We start from the raw sequence: 23,091 nt of genomic DNA, 5'->3' as shown, positions 1-23,091 counted from the left end.
ATCAGAAATACATTTGGTTGTGCTACAACAAATATTTTTTGTGTGACCTTGCAGACACATTGGTGGTGAAAGAGACACAGTCATTAATGAATGTTAACGGAGTGGTTCCTGTAATGTCCTCCCATTGAGCAGGCGTCGTTCCACCTGTGTACGGAGACAAACACAAGATTGACACATTAGAATGTGAGCGTGTGGTCTGGTTGGTCTATTCACAGCTATGTGCATGCATTTGAGTATGTTCTCTAACCGGTGATACTGCAGAGCAGTCGTAAGGTGGGGGTGTCCCCTGCAAAGCCATTGAGGACCAGATCAGAGTTGCTCTTGGGGACAGGGATGGTCATGGTGATGGGTTTATGGAACTTCCTCCTTCGGGGCTCCAGGGTGACAATGGGGCTGAAAGTGGCCTTGTTCCCCAGGATGTTCCTGACTACATCAACACTCACTGGCTGCGTCTGGGAGAATTGACAGAGTAGATGTCATTCTTACTTTTTGAATGTCAATTAATCCTACACAGGCCATGCACTGAGAGTGGTCTCCTGACTGACATATTGGCTGCAGAGAAATTTGTACCATGGCTGTCAAGCAATTGCATACAAGCTATAACATACAACAACTATCTAATCTAACCTTCCGGGCAGATGCACTTTCATGCACATTGTATTAGGTATGTGGGGAAAAAAACGTAAGTATCTTTATTCTTTATGAACGATTTAAAAAAATGGAATGGTTGATCCACCATGTTTGTCTGGAATTAAATTTTGCACATGCACGTCTAACAACCTTGTTGATCCCTGTTCTGTTGACGTTTAATTTGAAACCACCAGCAAGTTTCTGATTTAGAGCTAAATCTGTATTAGATTAGGTGATGACTTTTATCTAGCACCATTCACTGGTTCAACTTTGGCTCTGCATTCCATTTGACATGTGAGCTTGTATGCGATGCTGTAATAATACAAATACAACAGAAACAGACAAATCTATAGTGTCTATCAAAGGACACCTTTACTGATGCTTGTGTCAATTACCTGCAGTCCGACCCTGATCCTCTTGGTGAGGGCCCCCTCAGGAAACACTGCCTGTACATGGGGCACAACTGTGCTGCTCAGGATGCCTCCTTCAGGACCAATCAGATTACTGTCTTGCTTGATGCGCGACACCACCGCAAAGTATTGCGGGAAATCTCTAGTGATGATGCGGCAAATGCGCTTCCTCTCTAGCTCCTCTGGCGTGTCTAGCTCTGGAGGAGGAGGCAGAAGGGGACAGGTGTCAGGGACAATAATGTAGGAATAAAGGAACAAATGTATAGTTATTTAGGTCTGCTTTCTTAAAGTCATGGTGCATGCTACTGGTAAACCATCGGGGACAGACCCTCGTCCATGCCGTTGAGTATCTGATTGAGTTCCTCTTGGGTGTGTTCGCAGTGATGCTCCTTCCAGCTCTCTCCAGTCTCACTTCTCAGAATCACCAGCTCCCTCTCTTCCCCCCGCAGTGCAGCAAAGTGGGGTATCTCCACAATCACAGGACTGTAGGGGTGGGCCAGGTAGTGGGAGTAAGTACAGTGTGTAATTTACTTGGACTATTTAAAATTCAAATGCTTTAGATATGCTGTTCTTTGAAATGTTCAGCTTTAGGCTTATAAACATAGCCACAAGTCTAGGAGCCTGACACAAAGCTATTTCCATGCAAATTGTGATACAGCTAGCATTAGTATTTTAGTGCTAATGTCAATAGCCTTGTAACTCACTGGTTGGAGCTACAAGTTAACCCTCTAGGAGCTACTAAGCTGGAGTTCACTTCTTGAGTACACCTTACATGACTCAGTTGTTGCTCGAGAAATACTTTTTGAATGAGTACAGCATGAAGTATTGACTATTTTGGTCTGACTTTAAGTGTAATTCCAGCGCAAATTCATCCCATGGTCTTTTTCAGCATTTATATACATCAAATAAGTTTTTTTCATGTATGAACTATTAAAGGAGATATACCGGATAGTCACTAACAGCCGGATGTGGCTAACACTAATTAGCTCGGGGCATTATGGTGAACGCATTAAAAAGTACTTTTAACCACTAATACTGCTCAACATAACACCAAACCTCTGGGCTCCTTCCTTTTGGATTGACTTTAGTAATTGACTTGAATGGACTTTACTATGAGAAGAGCTGGTACAGGGGCCAGTAGGTAAGTCTTTCAAAACACTCTTTTAATAAACTCTTGGTTTACTAACTACGTTGTTGGTGCTTTGTTTTATGTGTAGGGACTCTTCATGCTAATCAAGAGGTTTGCTGTTATTTTGAGAAGTATAAGTGGTTACAAAATACATTTTAATGCCTTCACTGTACTGCCCCGAAGTAATCAGTGTTAGCCACGCCTGGCTGTTAACGACTGTTAGCGAATCTCCCGTATTTCTCCGTTAATAGTTTATACATAAAAAAACTGTCTCAATTATTTGATGAATGCCGAAAAAAGACCATGGGATGATTTTGCGCTGGAATTACACTTTAAGTGCTCTGGTTGTACCTAGGTGCATTAACTTGTAGAGATTACCTTGCAGAATTTTCTTAATTCTACCATTTACAGTACCTGGTTAGCATCAAGACAACTTTACAGACGTCTATATCTGTACAATGAGCTACTGTACTTACTGTTGCTCACCACAATGTAAAACACTAGTGGTGCGCAACATCTTAGCAGGTAACACAGCAAGCTACAAGCTGAAGAAGTGCATGTGAAAAATGTTCTTGTTGATTGATGTATTGAACTGTAATACTTACCTGATGCATAATCACAACACATTTCCAACACATCTATAACGCATGCTACAATCCAATCACACATTGGACAAACACAGCTATTACGCATAACTGATGATATTGCCATGTGATCATTTAAGGGTTCTGTGGCCTGACAGTACTGTAGATGATAATGTGTATATCTATTGTTGCCATTTTTTATTTTAAAAACATTTTCAAATATGGTGTTTTAAAGCTAGCACTAGCATCTTTGCACTTTGGTTGGCCCAAGTAGTTGGTATAAAAAACCATAATTTTCAATTGTGTCCTTGGACAAGACTTCGAAACGAAATTTCGGTTAAAATGGTGAAAACATTTTCGAAAGGAAGAAAAAATAACCACAAGCCTACACCAAACTGTCAAATTTCACCCTATCTTGTCATAGACCACACAACCATTTAAATTTCACACAAAAATCTGACACACATTTATTAAGAAAACATAAGCACAAAAAATAGGAAAGGCTAAGCAGAAGAGCGGAATGAAAGAAAATTAGAAATAGCAAAATAAAGTCACAGTACGGGATGTCTAGAGGGTAATAAGAACCAGATGAGGTGGCGAATAGCAGTGCTGGGCGGTATGACCAAATATTTGTATGACAGGCATTTTTTAAGACACTGGTGGTTCATACTGTATATTAAAGTTTTTTTGTTTTGGATGTTTGGAAAGAGTGGGCCATTTTAAAGATTTAAAGTGGCTTATTCTACTGATAGAGCACATAGAATTTAAAAAACCTGCCGTTTGGTTATTTTGTAAAATATACAATTAGTGTTAAAGCTGCAGTCGGCAAGTCTGGCAGATCGAGTTGACTCAGTACGTCCACACCATCCAAAACATATAAATACACCTGCCAGGCCTGGATGTGGCGCTGTAACTGCCACAGAAATACACCGACAACGGAGAAAAAGAGACGGAGAGCCGCTGTTGTGTAGAATCATAATACAAACACCTGACAGTCATCGGTGTGGACAGGATGATACAGGCGCTATGGATTTTTGCAAAACAAACAACAGGCTCAAGGTGCACGTTTTTTCTAAAACCGGGTGATTTATGTTGTTCTATCGGAGCATAGTGTCGGCTTCAGTGAATATGATCAAACATATGTTGCTTATTAATTGTTGTGTTAAAAATTATAACCGTTAGTAAGAAGGGTACATACTACGCAGTAAATAGCGGTCCCCTGTCAATACGCCCAGTCCCCGCCCTGTCCTGACCGAGGTTTCACAGGTTTAACAACATTATATATCTTGTTGCCTACTAAAGAGTTTGTGAATGTGATTATGCACGACTGTGGCTCAAGAGGTCGAGTGGGTTGACCGGCTCTTCCTGTCAGCATGTCAAAGTGTCATTGGGCAAGAAACAGAACCCCAAATTGCCCCTGAAGGCTGTACTATCAGTACGTGAATGTGCATCTGAATGATTAGATTAGCTCCCTATAAGCAGGTGGCACCTTGCATGGCAGCCTCCGCCTCAGTGTAGAAATGTGTGTGTAAAAGGGTGAATGTGGCAAGTAGCGTAAAAGTGCCTTGAGTGGTCGGAAGACTAGAAAGGCACTCAAATACAAGTCCATTCACCAATGTTTCAGCTATGCACTTGTCTGATATCATACAGGAAATTAAACTGCTATATTATATAATAATATATACCGCCCAGCACAACAAACAAAACTATGGACAAAATAACATCAAACGGAAGGGTTTGTGAAATAAAACACTGAGAAAGGCATCCATGGATTGTTTTATATGCACACTGTTTTTCACCCTACCCAAGGAATTTTGTCCCCGGCGGGCCGAGCTGGAGGATTCTGCTAACCAAACTCTCTCCCTCATTAAGAGGTGGAGGGGCAGTGGGGAGGTGGAGTTTACTGTGTGATCGACCAAGAGTCCATACGCAGCAGTGAGGAAGAAAGAGAACACAGTGTTTTGGTTGGGTGCAAAATAGGAACCTTTGGGGACTGATTTGCAACAGTTGAATGAGATTATGTCATGTATATAATTCAATGCTATTTGTTTAGTTTGTTTGTGTTCATGTTTATATTTATGTAGGCACTGTCAAATCAAGTCAAATTCCTTGTAATAGAAATAGCCTGGCAATAAACCTGATTCTGATTCTGATTAACGCTGTGGTCATTTAAGCTGAATGTCTATGGAGACCAAAAAAGTTCAAAATGAATAATGATATGAATAAACACATACACAATATACTGTATACTATAAAAATGAAATTGTGAGATAATTCAATCTGCTTTTTTAAACTCATTATTATGAGATGTTTTTTTTTTCTTTCATTACTGTCAGTTTCATTTAGTTCAAGCCTTTTTAAAAATCTTTTTTTCATCTTTAATGCAATTTTTTTTACAATAAGATATTTTTTTTATATATTGCCCCATCGCAATGCCTGTCAATTAAGAAAAAGAGGGCAGTGTCTGGAATGTGATGTGTTGTCGCTTTGGTCTGAATAAGAGACAAAAGTTAGTAAAATACTTCTTAAAATAAAATAAGCTGAAATTAAAAGAAACATGACCTGCAATAAACTCTGTTATTGTCTCATATACTGGTGTACAATGAAGTGAAATGTAAAGTGTTTTTCTGGAATTAATTAGTATTAAACCACATTTTCCCATATAAACTGCAATAACAACTGTATTTACATTACTTTGAGTGCTTAGGCTCTCTGTATGTGTCTCTCGCTTTGGACATTTAAGACATTTTTTTGCAGACAGTTTCAAATATGCTCTAAGAAATAGTACCTTTTTTCTGCCAAATGAAAAACAAAAATGTATAATTTACATTTATAATAGGATCAATCATCTTGGAGTAGAGTGAGGAAGGCCTCACACGTTATTATATTAATTCAAACAACAATAAAAAACCATATACTGTATTTCAGTAGTATTTTAGGGAAAGTCTTTGTCATGTCTGCAGTGGATAGTTAATAACTGGATAATGGGTAATTCAAAACTGGTTTATATCATCTATACTGTATGTTATGAATGCTTTTACACTAACACTAGCATTGCCAGCAGAGGGCTGAATTTGAGGCCACATATCAAACCAATCATGGTGCAATATACTGGAGGTGGGGTTAATAAGTGAGGCTTTTCCATTAGGGTTAGGGAGAAGGTTAAAACAAGCTTGACTGCAGCTGTTATGAAAGAAAACAGGGCATGCTGAAGAGCAAATATTAACATATCCCTGATGCTGGGAGAAAGCAAGAGCAGATACAGAAACAGTTTTAGTAATGCAGAGGCAGAGGTTAAATTAATCTGAAAAAAAGGGCAGCAAGTTGTGAGATTCTCATTGAAAGGGATAGAGATAGTAAACTACAGGTCTGACCTCTTCTTCCTGTTTTATTCATTATGTCGTTCTTCCCACTGAACTTCCCTCTTACACTAGAGATATTAAACACTTCATTAAATTCTATTCGTTAATATTTTCTATATAATTTTTTCCCTGGCCCTATATATCCAAACCTGCTTCAAAATGTGTAAAAAATGAAAAACCAGAATGTTACTTTTTCAAATCTAACAATAATTAGCAATGAAATGATACTATATTTTATGTAGAATCATTTAATTTTTCCCACTTTCTTAATCCTGTATACCTACTAACTTCCAAGGTATCCCTTCATTCCCTCATCCAACCCTGTGGTCTTACCCCAGGAACTGGGCTCCAGAGGGCCCCACCTCGATGAGCCTGCTGGCCAGGCCCTCACCCTCAACCATTGGTGGCATGGTTGCCAGACGGTGCCTCTTCACCAGCCGGCACGTCACCCGTGTCGGGGCGCTGCACTTCCTTGGCGGGATAATTATGCGTAGGCCGTTGTGCCGGCAACCACGCATTGCTCCGCCCCTGGCATCCACCATGAAGCTGACCAGGAAGCTGAGAAGGAACAGGAAGTATTTCCACAAATTAGAGACATTTTTCATTGATCCCATTCAGTGATAAGAATATAGACACCAAAGCTTCTTGGTAGACTGTTTGCTCAAGTGCTGATACTAGCAGTATGTCAAAGGGTAGCTGCTTAAAGAGGTTACTAATCCTGAATATTTACACATAGTGCTCATACTGCTAATGTGTATGTTTTGATTGATTGAGTGAATAATTAATTGATTGATTTCATCAGACAATCTCAATTAAAAAAAAAAAAAGACAGCTGGAGCAGAGAACGCTAACATTAAAAGAGGACTGCCGGGATAACACAAAAAGCCCTAAGGCTTATTTCCATTGTGGTCCCAAGAGGTGGGGGGTGAAACAGGACCAAACTGATCTATTTCTTGAGTTGTCATGTTGGAAGGTTAACACATTTTAAACTACAAGGGACTAAAAAGTTGAATTTGAAAATTCACTTTTGACAAAATAGTCTTCACTCATGGTCCATTTACTAGTTTGTTCTGGAGCTTTTGACCAAACCATACAGTCTTCATCAGCAAACAGATGAAAACAAGACCAAAAGAGCCAAAAAGTCCTAAAGCTGCTCATTAAACAGCAGCCAGAATTGGCAGTTACAGAGTAATGGAAACACTCATTTTAATACTACTTGAATGCATTTTTTTCCTTAAAAAGTTATATAGTTCAAAAGAATTAACATGCTTCAAGGCAAATGTTTATTTTTATGTCATTTTAAGTTTTAAACAGATTATATAATAAACAAAACTATAAGTAAAAAGTCAGTGTTCTTGCAGACAATGATCTACTGGGGCCATACTGGTGTCTATTTTCTCAAAACACTAAATGGTCACTGGGATCGACGGCTCCATCTCTATAAATCTTGCATCAAATGTATTCACTAGCTTGAGACTTTTTGTCCTCACTCCTCATGCAAAGTGGCAGATACTGTAAGTACATGGATCACACATCTGATGAGCGGGAGTATGGGTGTGATGATGTCTCGTTACAATGTGATCATAACCCAGTTCTACTGTGACTGGCATCAATAACGCAGACAACACAGGCCAGTGAACTGTTAGAAGACAAAAGATTCTGTCCTCCATTGCCGAAACGTACCTCAGTGGTTTAGCTTAATATTGTAATATTGCTGTTTTCTGATTCACAGAACATTGTTTTTTAAAGAGATCCCAGGTAAAGGTAGGTACTTGTTTTATATAATAATACAGATCTTATTCCAAAACATTTCTCAGGTTGGTGGGTACGTTAGTGGGAAAGCACAATTAACAAGACTTTGTATGAAATCAACAAACATGTCCTCAACTGACACCGCCTCCTGCCCAGATGATCACATGATCTGTCTATGAGAAGTCATCAACTCTGGGACTCTGGAATGTGGAGCTAGGTGTATGATTTTGACAATTGAGGTCAGAACAATTAAAATGATTTGATACATTGTAAACCTACAGAGAACTCTGCGAGGCGATGTCTGTTGAGGACAGTGACACATACACCTCTCCACCAGGAGAGCACACTGTGAGGGGGGGAAGAGAATGATGGAGATGAGGAGTATGATTTAACCAAGGTGCAGAAGGTCACCTGCTGTGGTCTCCATGATCAGGGCACGGAGAGGAATGGCTAAAAACAACAACCACATCATCAGAATAAACAATTCAGAAAAACCCAGAGAGAAGAAGCAGAGCCGTCAGAATAAGGAAAAGAGACACTGTCACATTGATTTTTCAAACACGCCCTAACACTGTCAACCAACGCCGACATGAGTACTCCCTGCTGCTTACTAACACTACTTTCACCAAATATGTTTGGCAAGAACCACAAAAACAGAATTGCAAAATTGTCATTTGAATTAAATACAATGAATTGGACTGGAAGCAGATGGAAACAAATTGACTAAAGTTTAAAACTGCCGCCACCAACACCTCTAAAGCTCACTCATAATAATAGGGTCACAAACAAACAAAAATGTATGAAATTATGTTTTGTGTTTTAAGGGAGTTGCATGCTGGAACAGTGCCTTTTTTTTTTTTAAAGATTTTTTTTTGTGGCTGTTTTCAAGCCTTTATTAAATAGAACAGACAGGGAATTTGGAGAGAGAGAGAGAGAGAGAGGGGGGGAGACATGCAGCAAAGGGCCGCTGCCTCGAGGACCTTCAGGCTCTTTACATGGGGCGACTGCTCTAACCATTGAAGCAACAGCCACCCTGGAACTGTTTCTTGACTGTGTATACATCTGTACAGTATTTCTCTGCAGAGTCTATGGCTAAGTGCAGGATGTCAGACATGGTTGGTGAGTATGGGGTTTTAGGTCTCTGTTCCCAAATCTGCTCTGTAACAAGAAGTCACCACGCTTGGCTGTTGTTCAACAAGAAACAGTTTCAGCACATCACCTCAAATTGCAAAATTTTACATTTGTTTGTGTTAGAAGTGTTGGTAGGTGTAAATTTGAACCTTAGAAACCTTGTCTGAATGCTCAACTACGTTAAGCTGACCTAATCTAAGCTAAGCTAACCACATGCTGACTTTTGCTTCCTACTTAACACACACGTGAGATTGATATCAAACTTCTCATCTCACTGTCAGAAAGAAAATAAAGAGTGTATCCCCCAAAATATTGAACTATGTCTTTAACATATTTAATAATATAATATTTTTTCTCTCCAGATATCAAGTTTTATTTGTTTAAACCCAAGGGGACCCAGACTGATGTTCGAAGATGAACCAAGAGCGCTCTTCTGGACAGGAATCACTCTTCGGCAAGCTGCATGTGGTCTGGGATAAACTTCTCAACTGTTACTAAATTTAGACTTTTTGGGGTAATGGAAATCATATGGAAAGAAGAACACATAATGTATGCATGTATGTATTTTATAAGCCATAAAGACAGGAATTCACAAAAAGGTTTTAGTATCATTTTGAGCTAAGGCCTCAGAAATGGGATTTTTCTAAAAAAACAACAACACTTTTTGTGAATTATTACTATTATTATTGCTAATTACTTAATTGTTTTGCTGCCTAAACTGCTTAAAAGTCAACTCCACTACACAACTTTAAATTAACTGTTCATGAACATTAATTCAACAATTAATGATTTATGCTATAATTACATATAAATTTGTACTTAAAAGCATGACTTTAATGAGCCTTTTATAATGTGAATTGCTGTTGTTTCAGTACATGTATGACAATTTGTACATCCTGTGCCCATCTGTGCTCAATATGTAAGAGTGAAGAGAGAACATTGTATTTGTTTAGATAATAATCATTTCCTCTATTCTGTAACCTACCCAGAGTGAATGGGGCTGGAGGATAAAGCCACATTGTCCAGGTTCTCTGTACCCCAACTCAGACGATATGAATCCCTCTCATTCTCCCTAGTAAGTGATGAAACCTGGAATCAAACAAAGAACTTATGACATACACATACCAGCAATTATTGAATGTAACAATACTAAATGAAGATAATGTGTGCATTAATAGAATTTGCTTGCCAAAAGGCAAGGCAAGTTTATTTGTATAGCACAATTCACCAACAAAAGAATGCAGATCTAGAAGTTCTAATTCATAGGCAGTCTGGAGTGTTTTCTTTCATGTTACATAACCTTAAATCAAACTGCAAATATTCTGTATTTCTCACTTGGAAAAAAAAAGCAAACGGAGTGCCATTCTCCTGTATTTGTGATTTGTCACCTCCTGACTGGTAAATCCCTCTGGGGTATTTTTTAATACTGTAATGGAGACAAACTGAGTGAGAGGACATTTCAGAGGGCCAGAAACCCAGTGTCCCTTCAAACCACTGTCATTCCTTCACATCTTCATTTAAAGCAATTCTTACCTTTCTAGCATTTTGACACTTTTCTTTTGTTATCTTAAAATGCTCCTAATAAGCGTATGGCCCACTAACATTTCAAAGAAATCCACCAGGTGTTGAAACTTCAATATACGATACTCATATATATTTCTGATGAAAGTCTGACCAATCATTTTATTGCGACTAAATAAAATGATTTGCCGAGCATCCTGCCTGTAGTCCATCACTCTGTTTCACTTGCGTTGCTCACTTTCTCACCACACACGTCAGGGCAGGAGGGAGTGTCAGAGGTCAGGCAGGGAGAAGAGGATGGGACTTTAGAGGTTGTTCAATGAGTTGTTCATGTTCAAATTTTTCAAAAGTGCTGTGAGACATGCCAGAAGGGTAAGAATTGCTTTAAAGGCTTCCAGTGTGAACTTCACTAAAAATCAGACATATCTGGGCCTCTGCTGCTTCAATTTTGACATTTTTATCTGTCTCTGTCCCCCACATATGCGGAAGTTAGTTAACATGTATTGCATAATCAAAATATCAAATAGAGTTTTACTAACACTGAATTATCATAATCATATTTACTCAAAGTAACAGCACTCACTGTGTTTGCTATTATTAGATCATTATTTCTGATGAACATGTAAGCAGTACTTGAATGTTCATTGGACACATTGAATAGCTTGATGTTTGGCAGTTGATTTGATTTATTTTTAATGTAAAATCTTCAGATTAACTGGTAGCTATCGCAGTCAGATAAATGTACACAGCACACTCATCAAGTAAGCCATAGAGACAGTTTTTTTCGCGTATGAACTATTAACAGAGAAATCGTGGAGAGCCACTAACAGCCGGACGTGGCTAACAGTGATGAGCTTGGGGCAGTACAGTGAAGGCATTAAAACGTCTTTTTTAACCACTAATACTGCTCAAAATAACACCAAACCTCTGCAGTAGCATGATAAGAGTCCCTACACAGAAAACAAAGCACCAACAACATAGTTATCGAACCCAGAGTTTATTAAAAAGTCCATTCAAGTGGATCACCAAAGTCAATCCAAAAGGAAGGAGCCCAGGGGTGCTTTGTTTTCTGTGTAAGGACTCTTCTCATGCTACTGCAAAAGGTTTGCTGTGTTTTTGAGCAGTATTAGTGGTTAAACCATACTGCCCCAAGCTAGTGTGTTAGCCACATCTGACTGTTAGCGACTCTACCGGATTTCCCCACTACACTAAAAAAAATCTCTAGATGGCTTATTTGATGAATGTAAGTGCCAAAAAAGACCCTGGGATGATTTTGTTGGAATTATACTTTAAAGCTCAAGGTGTTTTTCATCTGCAATGGCAGAGACTACACTGACCATGTAGCTCACCTGGTTACTAGTGAGCATCTCCTCCATCATGCCTTCATGTTTCGGGGAGTAGTAGCTGTGGTGGATGGGTGTGAAGGACCTGTCTGAGCTGGAGCACAGCAGAAGAAAAGGATTGAAGCTGGTGAAGTTCAATGGTCAGGACAATAACAGAGATCACAGCAGGTGGGAAAATACATTTTCATTTTATTTCCACAAACAGATAAATATTCATAGAAAAACTGTCAAAATCAGCTGATGTGTACAAGAGGTAGTCGAGTGCATGAATTATATAAATGTCAGTTTGAGAAAACTCTTATTAAATGAATGGACTCAAATGGAGTTTAAAAAATAAATGTAAATGTTAATGGTAAAACAACAACTACAGTTTGCATCAGTGTTGTCTTAACACAAACAGAACCATTGGCATAATAAAAGATTGGCAGCATCTAGACTAGCATTGTCTTCCACTTTCATATTCCACTAGCTTAACGGGCAAATATCACATACAGCTGATTCCCTAAGACTAAAAGTCTACAGCACAGATGCACCACTGAACAACTTTACATTGGTGCTAACATGCTTGGATTGGCAATGCTAACGTGCTGATATAAGCAGGTGTCATATCTGGGCCACATTGGTGGACAGAGTAAGAACCAACACTGCCTAAAAACTATCTATCAAGAAATATCTCATTTCACCCTGACTCCCTTCTAAAAACAGTTCAATAGCCAGTCCCAGGGACACGGGTCAACTGGGTCATACAACAGTGCTGAAGATATCTGGCCAGCATCAGCACATACCTTTGCATTCGACTATGAAGGCATGACAAGGAAGACCAACGATGAGGTATGAGCAGGAGAGGTAGCAACACACACACACATACACATATATACAGGCAGTTAGTTGTTGAGTTTACTGCCCTTGAGAAGAAAGGTGTCACATGTATATACAGAGCCACACATACTGTTTCATTATCAAGTTAGAACAACCATACACAGCATACACAATAACAGTAATTAGACTGGAAAAGGGTAAAAAAAGGACTATATCTTAAAATGGAAACAAATGCCACTCTATTTACTCACACAAAGAACAATTGTTTGCTCCATGGAGCAGATAAGCATTTATTTGTGCATGAAGCGGATGAACATTAACATTTGCTTCGAGTCAGATTCAAGTTCTTACTTCCAGGAGTTTAGTTGGTTTATCAAAGCCACACTGAAGCCTAATCAAACTGTTGTAGTTGTTTGTTAGCTAAGTGAAATGAGAGAGTTTTATGTACCTATCAGCGCGTCCCCCCTCCAGGCTGAAGCGGAGGTAGTTCATCCCATCCAGATACTGTCCTGGTAGGGAGTCATCTCCCAGCTCCCTGAGGTCCTCTGCCCTCAGATACTCGCCTCCGTCACCTGTCATCGTGTCATCACCTTGAGGGGGAAAGGAGAAGGGTGGAAAGGTAAAACAAAACAAACAGCTTAATAGCACACTCCAACTGTCAGGGTATCATTGGCTGATACAAACACCGACATCAAATTATCCAAATGTAGCTCCAGTGCTAAACTTTTAGCATAGAATATGGTCAGATCATTTGTGTATTCAAAGGTTTTTAAACATCTTATTTCAACACTGAATGTAATGTATCGTCAGTGAAGTGCGTGACTTTCTTTTTACGATTAATACTATTACATTTTGAATACGTACAAACATTAAACAAGGACAGTTAAGGACAATATACGCCAATATAAGTACAAACAGCAGACTAAGACAATTAACTAGAACCAAAAAGGAATTACAAGGCAAATAAACAATATAAAAATAACATAGAGAGCTGTTATGAAGACTTTATTGAGACCAAGTGGGCAAATTAAAGTGTATATGTATGTGTGTGTGTGTGTGTGTGTGTGTGTGTGTGTGTGTGTGTGTGTGTGTGTGTGTGTGTGTGTGTGTGTGTGTGTGTGTGTGTGTGTGTGTGTGTGTGTGTGTGTGTGTGTGTGTGTGTGTGTGGAGACAGAAGTAAGCTAAACTCTGGGGTTGTCTTTTAAGTGAAATTCCGGCATCAAATCATCCCAGGGTCTTTTTCAGCAAATACACTCATCAAATAACTCAGAGACAGTTTTTTTCGTGTTACAACCATTAACGGAGAAATCCGGTAGAGTTGCTAATAGCCAAAAGCAGCTAACAGTGATTAGTTCGGGGCAGTGCGGTGAAGGCATTAAAATGTCTTTTTTAACCACTAATACTGATCAAAAAAACACCAAACCTCTGCACCAGCATGAGAAGAGTCCCTACACAGAAAACAAAGCACCAATGGGCTCCTTCCTTTGGGATTGACTTTGGTAATCCACGTGAATGGACTTTACTATGAGAGGAGCTGGTACAGGGGCCACTGGATAAGTCTTTAAAACACTCTTTTAATAAACTCTGGGTTCACTAACTATGTAATTGGTGCTTTGTTTTATGTGTAAGGACTCTTCTCGTGCTGCTGGAGAGGTTTTGTGTTATTTTGAGCAGTATAAGTGATTAAAAAAGACATTTTAATGCCTTCACTGTCCTGTTAGCGACTGTCCGGGATATCTCTGTAATAGTTGTCTAGATGGCTTATTTGATGAGTGTATTTGCCGAAAAGACGGGTCATTTATGTATTAAATAAATCTTTCCCATTTCAAATAATATCATTCTAAAAGGATAAAGTTTATTTGGAAAAAGTAATCTGTTGAATGTCAACTAACGTTTCCAAGATTAAGAATGGATTTTCATTTCCTAATAATTAATATCTCTAAACCAACATGGATGATACGTTTTATAGTGCTAAGAAATGAAAATCTGAAGTACAATTCTGTTTCAGCTGGGCAAACTTTATTTGATCAGAAAGATAATGAGGATGACTTCCGGTTTGGCTGAGATGGAGTAGACACAGGTGAGTCTTGCTCCCGAAAATTTTGGATAATTTCACGTTTCAGGACCCCGAAAGTCACTACAATAGTAATATTTGTCTTGTTGGACGGAAATATGCTGATGTATGCGACCAGACGGACTGTAAAGACAAGGGGGCAAAGGCTAGCACCGCAGAGGAGGCAGGTGGCAAATTAACATGGCGCCAATTACTAACCTTTTGGAGCAGCACCACACAGCCCTCTCTGCCGAGTTAAAAGCCCTCTCTGTCGATCTCAAAGCCTCAATTTCAATGCTCGAAGCAAAGCTGGACCACGTCCACGCCACAGTATCTGACCACGCTCAGAAAATAGGCTCCCTTGAGATAAATGTAAAGCTACAAGACACTAAGCTGCTGGCTAAAGTCAGTGAACTGTAGTCCCCCAGCAGGCGCAGTAATATCAGAGTGGTTGGACTACCTGAAGCAGTGGAGGGGCCGCGGCCTATCGGGGTATAAGTTATTTTTTGTCAACAACTTAGGGAGATCACTCCCACAATCCATATTCCCCTTTAAAACAGCTGACAAGAGGTTAAAGTATCTGGGGGTGTTTATCACCAGCTCCGTCAGGGACCTAAAAAGAACTTCCAGCTGCTATTAGATAAATGTAAGTCAGACTTGTCTAGATGGGCAGGCCTCCCACTGTCCCTTGCAGGCTGGGTTAATCTTAATAAGATGGTCATTTTACCAAAGTTCCTGTATCTTCTTTCAAATTCTCCCAATTTGTCTAAACAAATTTTTAAAAATCTGGACTAACAACTTTACATTTTTATTTGGCAGAATAAACCAGCTCGTATCAAAAAACATATTCTTCAACTACTTAAACCTGAAGGGGAACTAGCACTCCCCAATTTCCACCACTACTTCTGGTCCTGCAACATAAATAAACTTTTATATTGGCTCCGTAGTGGAGTCGCAGTTGTCTGCCAACCCTGGGCTCATACTGAGAAAACATCTTCCTCCTGCTCTCTGCATTCTACAATTTGCTCAATGCTCCCCATATCTGCTCATAAGGTCTAACCTAATCCGGTCGTCGCCAATATTATAAAAATTTGGATCCAGTTCAGGAAGCAGAACTGATTGCAAAGGGCTTCAATCCTTGACCCAGTTTTGAATAACTATGCATTCCTCCCTTCCTGCACTGACCCTGCATTCTGCATATGGTCAGGGCCTCACAACCCTTAATGACCCGTTCAACGAAGGGTTTTTTGTGTCCTTTGCATTTATGTCGGACAAATACAGCCGGTACCTTCAAATAAGACATTTTATCCAAAAGGAAATCCTACATTCTCCAAACCGCCCCCCTTAAGCTGAGATGGGCCAATTCCTGTCTCTCAACGTACAACACAAACGACTGATATCTGTAATTTATAATAAGATTGTTCTTCTGAGCCCAGTCCCCACTGCCTCACCTCAAATGCATGGGTAAAGGATTTGGGGGTAGACATCACTGAGGTCCAGTGGAGGGACATTCTAAAACTGGTCCACTTATCTTCGAATTGTGCCAGGCACGGCCTATTACAGTAGAAGGTGCTTCATAAAGCCCATTTCACCAATGCTAAACAGCTAAGATATACCCTAGTCACAGTGTTGCTTGTAACCGTAAGCATTCCCCAGCCAACCTCGCACACATGTTCTGGACGTGCCTGAAGCTTTTGGAATTTTGGTCTGATATATTTCAAACCCTCAAACAGGCTCTTAACACAAACGTGGAACCAAAGCCCATGACTGCTCTTTTTCTCCATTTATTCTCCTTAAATGGAAACATGTTTCTCCACTAAGGTTGGTCTAAGGTTAGAGAAGAAAAGGCTTTCACAGAGGGAATCTTTGACAGCATTCCACCAAACCTGGGACCCACTGCTGGCACTTATTAGTGATAGTCTTACTGTTAATCCATATGACGCTGACAACACATTCTAGTGCCTGGAAGGAGTGTTTTTTCACCTTAAAGCAGACGCACTGTACAACTATTATACTTTTTGCTGTGTACTTCAGAATTCAATAAAAAAAATTTAAAAAAAAGAAAGATATTGAGACTTGACTGAAAGCTCCTGAACAGCGACTCAATGGAGCTTGTTCTGAGACTGCTGTTATCATACAGAGATGATCGGTGAAGCTAAGGTAAACACAGTTACTCAGTTTACTTATAGAATGCAAATTCCATCTGCTGATGGTACTCCTGCTGGTACTCCGAACGCCACAGCTGTGGCAGTGTGGGAGCACTTCAGGTTCAAACGAAATGACCGCGGTGAACCACTTGAACCAAGCCGCTGTGTCACACTTGTTTTAAATCAGGAGCAACTAAAAGAACCAATTTGTTAAAATAGAAGAGTTGATTTGATCTATTGTTTTTGGTTGTTTTGTTTATTTATTTTGGATATTTTAAATGTCTTCCAGTTCTAGTGTTAAATATTCTTTGGAAATAAATGTTTATTGATCTTTGAAAGGATGTACTTTATCAGCTTATCATTATATCAGTTGAAAATGGTCTCAAAATGGCAATATTATTGCTTCTCGCAATCATTTCTGGGACAGTTTATATCCCAGCAAAATTTGGTATCGTAACAGACCTAGTTAGACATGGCTTCATTGAAATCTTTAGAGAAAACACAATTTAAGTATAATTTATCTCATTCAAAACTTAAAATAAAGAAAAAATATTCAACATAGTTCTAGAGCAAATTAAGTGATTATGACGCTATGTCTTTTGCTGACAATATGCTCTGTATGGTCTTGCTTCAGATAACTGGTAAATAATGAAGTATAAAGCAGTAATCACTAATGCAGTAATAGTGATATTTGACTTCACACATCACAAGCATTGTTTTTTTTTCATTATTAATGTTTTAAAATCTGATAATAATGAACAAAGTTTAGACTTTCTCCTGATTATAAGACACTTAAAGTTAAACATTAATGTCAAAAGGAGTCTGAGAGCAGAATAAATGTTAAGTTGATAGTGGTGTAGTGGTTAGTCCCCTGTGAGTGCGTGGGATTTCTCCAGCTCCGTCCCACAGTCAGAGGACATTCACGTTAGTTTTTCTGGAGAGAAATTGCCTGAAGGTGTGAATGTGCGTGTTAATGCTCGTCAGTCTCAATAGCTCCTTTATCACAGTGCTGTAATGACGATCTTCCGTTAAGCCAGCTTTGCTTTTTCACACTGAACCAAAGAAAGATGAAGTATAGCATGCTGACATTCCAGAAAGAATTCTAGTGTGAGCCAATGGACACAGTTGACCGACCACTCGAACCCGGACCTTTGTACACATCATAGTAGCACAGATGTAGTAGTGTGTGTGTTTCAGAGAGGGAGGGAGAGAGAAAGTTACCCCTTGTTTTATGCTAGCTAGCCTACCAATGTCCTAACCCCAGCTCTTTACTGAATACACTGACATGGCTCTTAATAATCCTTTCAACTCAAATTCACACAGGAAGCAAATAAGCGTCTTTCCCCGAACTTTCCCCTTTTGACATACATCAGCAACGCTTGTGTATTGATGTTGTAAGTCTTCTAATAAAAAGAGGGTCAGGTTAGGGAATATTTTGGCATTATTCAACTTCAACCACTTTCTCTGCATAGCTTCTTTCCTAATATTACACTACAATTAGTATTGTATCATTTAACCAAACAGCCAACAGACCATGCATAACACACAACCCCACTGGGGTCAAGTCAGCACAGCAAGTTGTCACACAATGCACTGTGCTGAATACCTTCCATCTGACATTTTATCATCATCATCAATGCTTTTCAATGCTGTGGGATAGCACAGTCACTCACTATTTCCAAAATCTGCTAAAGGCAGAAGACCTCTGAACTCTTCTCAAAAGGGAGACAGAATGTACTAATGTACTTGCCAGGGCTGTCTGTTGTTTGGTGCAGCTACTGTAGGCTGGCACTTGGTGAAATGGAGTTTGCCAATCCTGCAGCTGCTTCAGAGCCTCAGTGAAGGGGGCGTTATTTGTACCAGCAGCTGAGTGACCGGAGACGGGCAATAACCAGAGTCAATATAGGCCAAGCATTCACTCCATGGACTGAGAGAAAGGAGTTCAATGCAATTAAAACGCACGCCCAAATGGCTACGTTTCTCCTTGATCCCTAACATCACTTTCATCTTTACTTAGCTGTAGCAGCTAATGGCAATTGCTAACGGTAAAACCTCATTCAAACTCCTCTGCAAAACTTGTTTTTATGGTGCCGCTAAAACAGACTCCTGTAGGCCTGTAGTCTGACCAACTGCTGGAATTTTTTTTTGTCGTTGCGACTTCAACTTGAGACACTAGATGGAGCTGTTCTGCTCATTCTCCATATTCAACCTTTAACACCTTACAGAGTTGTAATGGCTAACATGTTAGCAAGACTTGCCTGTTTACACATCTATCAGACATGGAGTAATATTTTTGGCTTTGCTTTGATCTCGACCAACTACTGGTGGAAATATGTGTCTGGTGCTGGGCGGGTAGTGTACAGCAGGCTTATCAGAGCTGTATGGCTGTCAACAGCTGCTGCTGCTGCTGCTAGGGCTGGTTGATATATCATATTTTGATAAAGATATATGTCATGATTTAGCATGTTTTCGAGTAATTCCATATATACTTTAATAAATAAAATAAATATAAAATAAAATAAAAAAGTAAATTAAACATGTTTTAGTAAATATAAACCATACATGTTTTTGTATTGTTTTGATGATATATTGTCATATCTGCTGAAAACAGAGTTGTGACAGGGAAAACATATTCACTAAGTGTCTTGTTAAATGACCAGCACAAACCAACAAATAAGCTAATTGCAATCAACCACTAAGTCAAGCACACAAACAGGGCTTTGTTGTGGGACCAACAGTTAATTGAGTTCATCTAACTCATCCACATGGTTGGAGTACCATCTCTCTCCTTTTGAGGGCTCACTGTGGTTTAATGTGGACAGGCTCCAGTGGACAGCATGACTCACCCTCTTCATCTGACACATCCAGCACTTCAGTCATGGTCTCTGGCACGTTTAACTTATGTTTCTCTGTCACCGTCTGGCAGCATGGGAGGAAAGGGATCCCATTAACCAAACTTCACAGCATACACTCAGGTGTTTGTTAGGTAAGCCTAACTGAAACCAATGAAGTGGAACAAAGTTCTGTAATAAATCCTACTTTCTTGAGGGTCATGATGTTTAGTGCTGCGGTTAATTCAGCATCTATACATCTATATCTATGGTCAATTTTGACTAACATTAGCCACCAGTAGCTACTGATCATACTGCACTTAGTAAGACCGTAGCAACAACATTTCTTAGTGTATTGCTTATGAATTACACTTAATAGATTGTCTTTTATCCTGCAACAGCTCTGGTTTTGCAACCTGTACAATGATTAATCACATGATATGGTACATTATATTAAGAATACAAACTTTGTCATAGCTTAGGGTTTGTTTTCACCAATGAACTTTTTCTTTTCATAACATAACCTTTGAATTATAACAGGAATTTTATTCCAGGTGTGTGTGACATACCGTTGTTGTGGTAATGATCTCCTCCGTGACGACCCTCAGTGTATCCACCACAGAGATGTAGCCCAGCCTCCGAGCAATACCCAGGGCAGTGTTACCATTCTGGACAGGAAAGCAGAGTGAATGAGAGGTATGTCCATGCACTGTAAAGTGTGTGTCATGGTGTTTTTGTGTCTGTTTACGTACCACAGTAATAGCGTTGGGCTTGGCACCGCTTTGCAGCAGTACGTTAATGATGTGTGTGTTTCCTTGCTGGGCTGCCTGGTGAAGGGGGGTGTATCCATTCTGGAAAGGAAAGAATACAGCAGATAAACATAAAATGTATAAATCCTTCAATAACTAAATTGATTATTCATAGATCTTTAACATTCAGGCAGCTGATATAAAATGGACCATGTGTGAAATCAAATGAACTCAGTTTCATTTGTGATGCTGCCATCAGTATAACAAGAACATTTTCTAAGTTGTTTCTCGATGTACCAACTTCGACTAGAATTAAAATACATTAATATAAATAATTTGGTGAGTAGCAATATGGAGGAAAACATCATCATCTCATTATCACTTGGAAATATCTTGATTAATATCTGAAATATGATAATAGAATTTATATTAAATAATGAATGTTACTTGAGTTTAAGTACCTTGGTCTTGGCGTTGACATTGGCTCCATTTTGAAGCAGGAAGTTGACCATCTTTACGTTGCCATAGTGACATGCTACAATTAGCGCGGTGTATCCCAGCTTCAAAACAACAGCAAATCAATTTTAATTTTCTAATCAAGAATAACAGAACAATACTTACATTTATGAAGAAAAACAGAATACGGTAATTGAAGATGATGATTTCAACAGAATGGGAGATGACTCTGAAAGGTGTAATGATCAATGCAGAAAATTAAGCACGATTGTTCATACTTTGGTCTGCTGGTCGAGGTTGGCTCCGTTTCGGGCTAGGATCTCTGCAACAGCCACTTTATCCTCCTGGGCTGCCAGATGGAGGGCAGTCAGGCCGCTCTGTGTGACAACACACAACACAGTTACTATATTCCATCAAAGTCACAACACATTCCCTTTATTATTTCTTTTAAAACAAGTAAACATAGCCAATCAGACTCTGGAAATAAGATTTTCTTGTGTAAATGTCAGACTTAGACTTTCTGATAATAACTGTGGTATAATTAATTGACTGTTCCTCAAAATTAATAAATTCTTACCCAAACGACTTGCATTTTATGGTAATTCTACTTGTCAAGTGTCTTGTGTTGATGATTCATTGATGTATTACTCAAATCCAACTTAGGTTTTGTATAGTACCTTAGTTTGGACATTGACCTGGGCTCCCTTGCTCATGAGCAGGGAAGCCATGTCTGCGTGGCCTTCCTGGGAGGCCAGATGGAGCGGCGTGACACCCTGCTTGGTCAGGATGTTGGTGTCGGCTTCGTACTGCAGCAGCACGGTGGTGATTTCCATCTGGTTCTTCTTAGCGGCAATGTGGAGGGGAGTGTATCCATTCTGATTCATGAGGACGGGGAGAGAGACTTGTGTCAATGCTGAATGTTACTGCCACTGTAAACCCCACATACCACAGGTCTTTTTGGGAACTAACAAACAGCCTTAGTGTCACTTTAGGTTATACAATAGTGCTGTAAAATAAACGTTTAAGCAACCAAGTGTCTACTGTAACGAGTATATTTGAGCAAACATCCTACCAAGACATTTTGACTAGTTGTTAAGGCAAAGGTTGTCTATATTTCCACTTTCAACAAATCTCATGGGCAGAGGCATTATTAAATTTAATCTGCAGTGTATTTGGAGGGCAAAAAAGTTCCTTATTGAACTTGGAAACAGTAGTTTGAAAAGTCTGGATAAGTAATTGTTAGAGGTCCAGCTGTAATTGAATAAAGGCATAGAAGATGGGATTTGTGTGTCTCATTGGGCCATAGGATTTTTCTTAATAACTCATTTTCAATAAGAGGAGGCCCTGCTCGCAAGATAGTTTGTTTGACATGTCTATGATAGAAAATTAGAATGAAAAATAAGCATTTCCAAACTTTAGCTTGCCATTGTCCTGTCTACTGTCCAGACAAAACACTAAAGTTAAGGTTAAAGACCATTCTTAGTAGATTCTTTTCCACTGCTTCCAAGGAGTTCCAGCAAAATGTTTATGATGGCTATGTGGTCAGACTTGACTCAGTTATGGATGAGGAAAAGGGGTGCAAGTTTTATGCTCATTTTAGAACTATTTATATATTTACCCGGATAAACTGTCAGCCTTTCCATTATCTCTAGGACAGTGTCTACAGCTCTTTACTGTGGACTCTCACCTTGGCCATGGTGTGGGGGGACGCTCCTTTATCCAAAAGCAGAAGCGCCACCTTCTGGTTATCGTAATGTGCTGCGACATGTAGCGGGGTGAGGCCATTCTGTAAGGGATGGACGGTGAGCGTATATGGATTAAACAGCAGTTAGTGCAGCACCAAGCCATAAACACCATCCGCACAAAGTTAATAGGAAGTGTCAAAGGGGCTACGCAGCAGCTTTAGATTAGGGTTACATGAGACAACAAAAGCTGAAGGGATCACTGAGTGGGTCTTTATTAAGATGCAAAACATATACAAAGAAAAAAAGTAATCTTGATGCAAAAAGACTTCTGTTATCTGTTTTATGTTTTCTGGAATAAATGATAGTTAATCCACATGAAGGAATTATTTTTCTCAAACTATTCTTACCGGGGCTCTTGTTGTCGTCTTAACCTCAATACAGAAAAATAGCAACACATGCTTTAGATTTAAAAAAAAAACCTAAAATACA

At 39.4% G+C, this 23,091-nt stretch overlaps 1 protein-coding gene across 1 annotated transcript in view; it reads right to left on the bottom strand.

Moving 5' to 3' along the window:
- Positions 1-23,091, bottom strand: part of ank2b (ankyrin 2b, neuronal) — a gene marked incomplete at its 5' end in the record, with an annotated part of 172,247 nt that overhangs the window by 50,652 nt on the left and 98,504 nt on the right. The window contains 16 exons of the mRNA XM_083937194.1: positions 48-144; positions 248-452; positions 1,026-1,237; positions 1,369-1,523; positions 6,449-6,673; positions 8,279-8,317; positions 9,984-10,087; positions 11,869-11,956; positions 13,130-13,271; positions 19,728-19,800; positions 20,282-20,380; positions 20,465-20,563; positions 20,923-21,021; positions 21,196-21,294; positions 21,595-21,792; positions 22,605-22,703. Of these exons, the coding sequence (XP_083793320.1) occupies positions 48-144; positions 248-452; positions 1,026-1,237; positions 1,369-1,523; positions 6,449-6,673; positions 8,279-8,317; positions 9,984-10,087; positions 11,869-11,956; positions 13,130-13,271; positions 19,728-19,800; positions 20,282-20,380; positions 20,465-20,563; positions 20,923-21,021; positions 21,196-21,294; positions 21,595-21,792; positions 22,605-22,703 (2,033 nt within the window). The remainder of the gene's footprint in view (positions 1-47; positions 145-247; positions 453-1,025; positions 1,238-1,368; positions 1,524-6,448; positions 6,674-8,278; positions 8,318-9,983; positions 10,088-11,868; positions 11,957-13,129; positions 13,272-19,727; positions 19,801-20,281; positions 20,381-20,464; positions 20,564-20,922; positions 21,022-21,195; positions 21,295-21,594; positions 21,793-22,604; positions 22,704-23,091) is intronic.

This window comes from Echiichthys vipera (assembly GCF_963691815.1).
Source record: "Echiichthys vipera genome assembly, chromosome: 22".
NCBI lineage: Eukaryota > Metazoa > Chordata > Actinopteri > Perciformes > Trachinidae > Echiichthys > Echiichthys vipera.
This window is presented reverse-complemented; position numbering and strand designations above follow the sequence as displayed.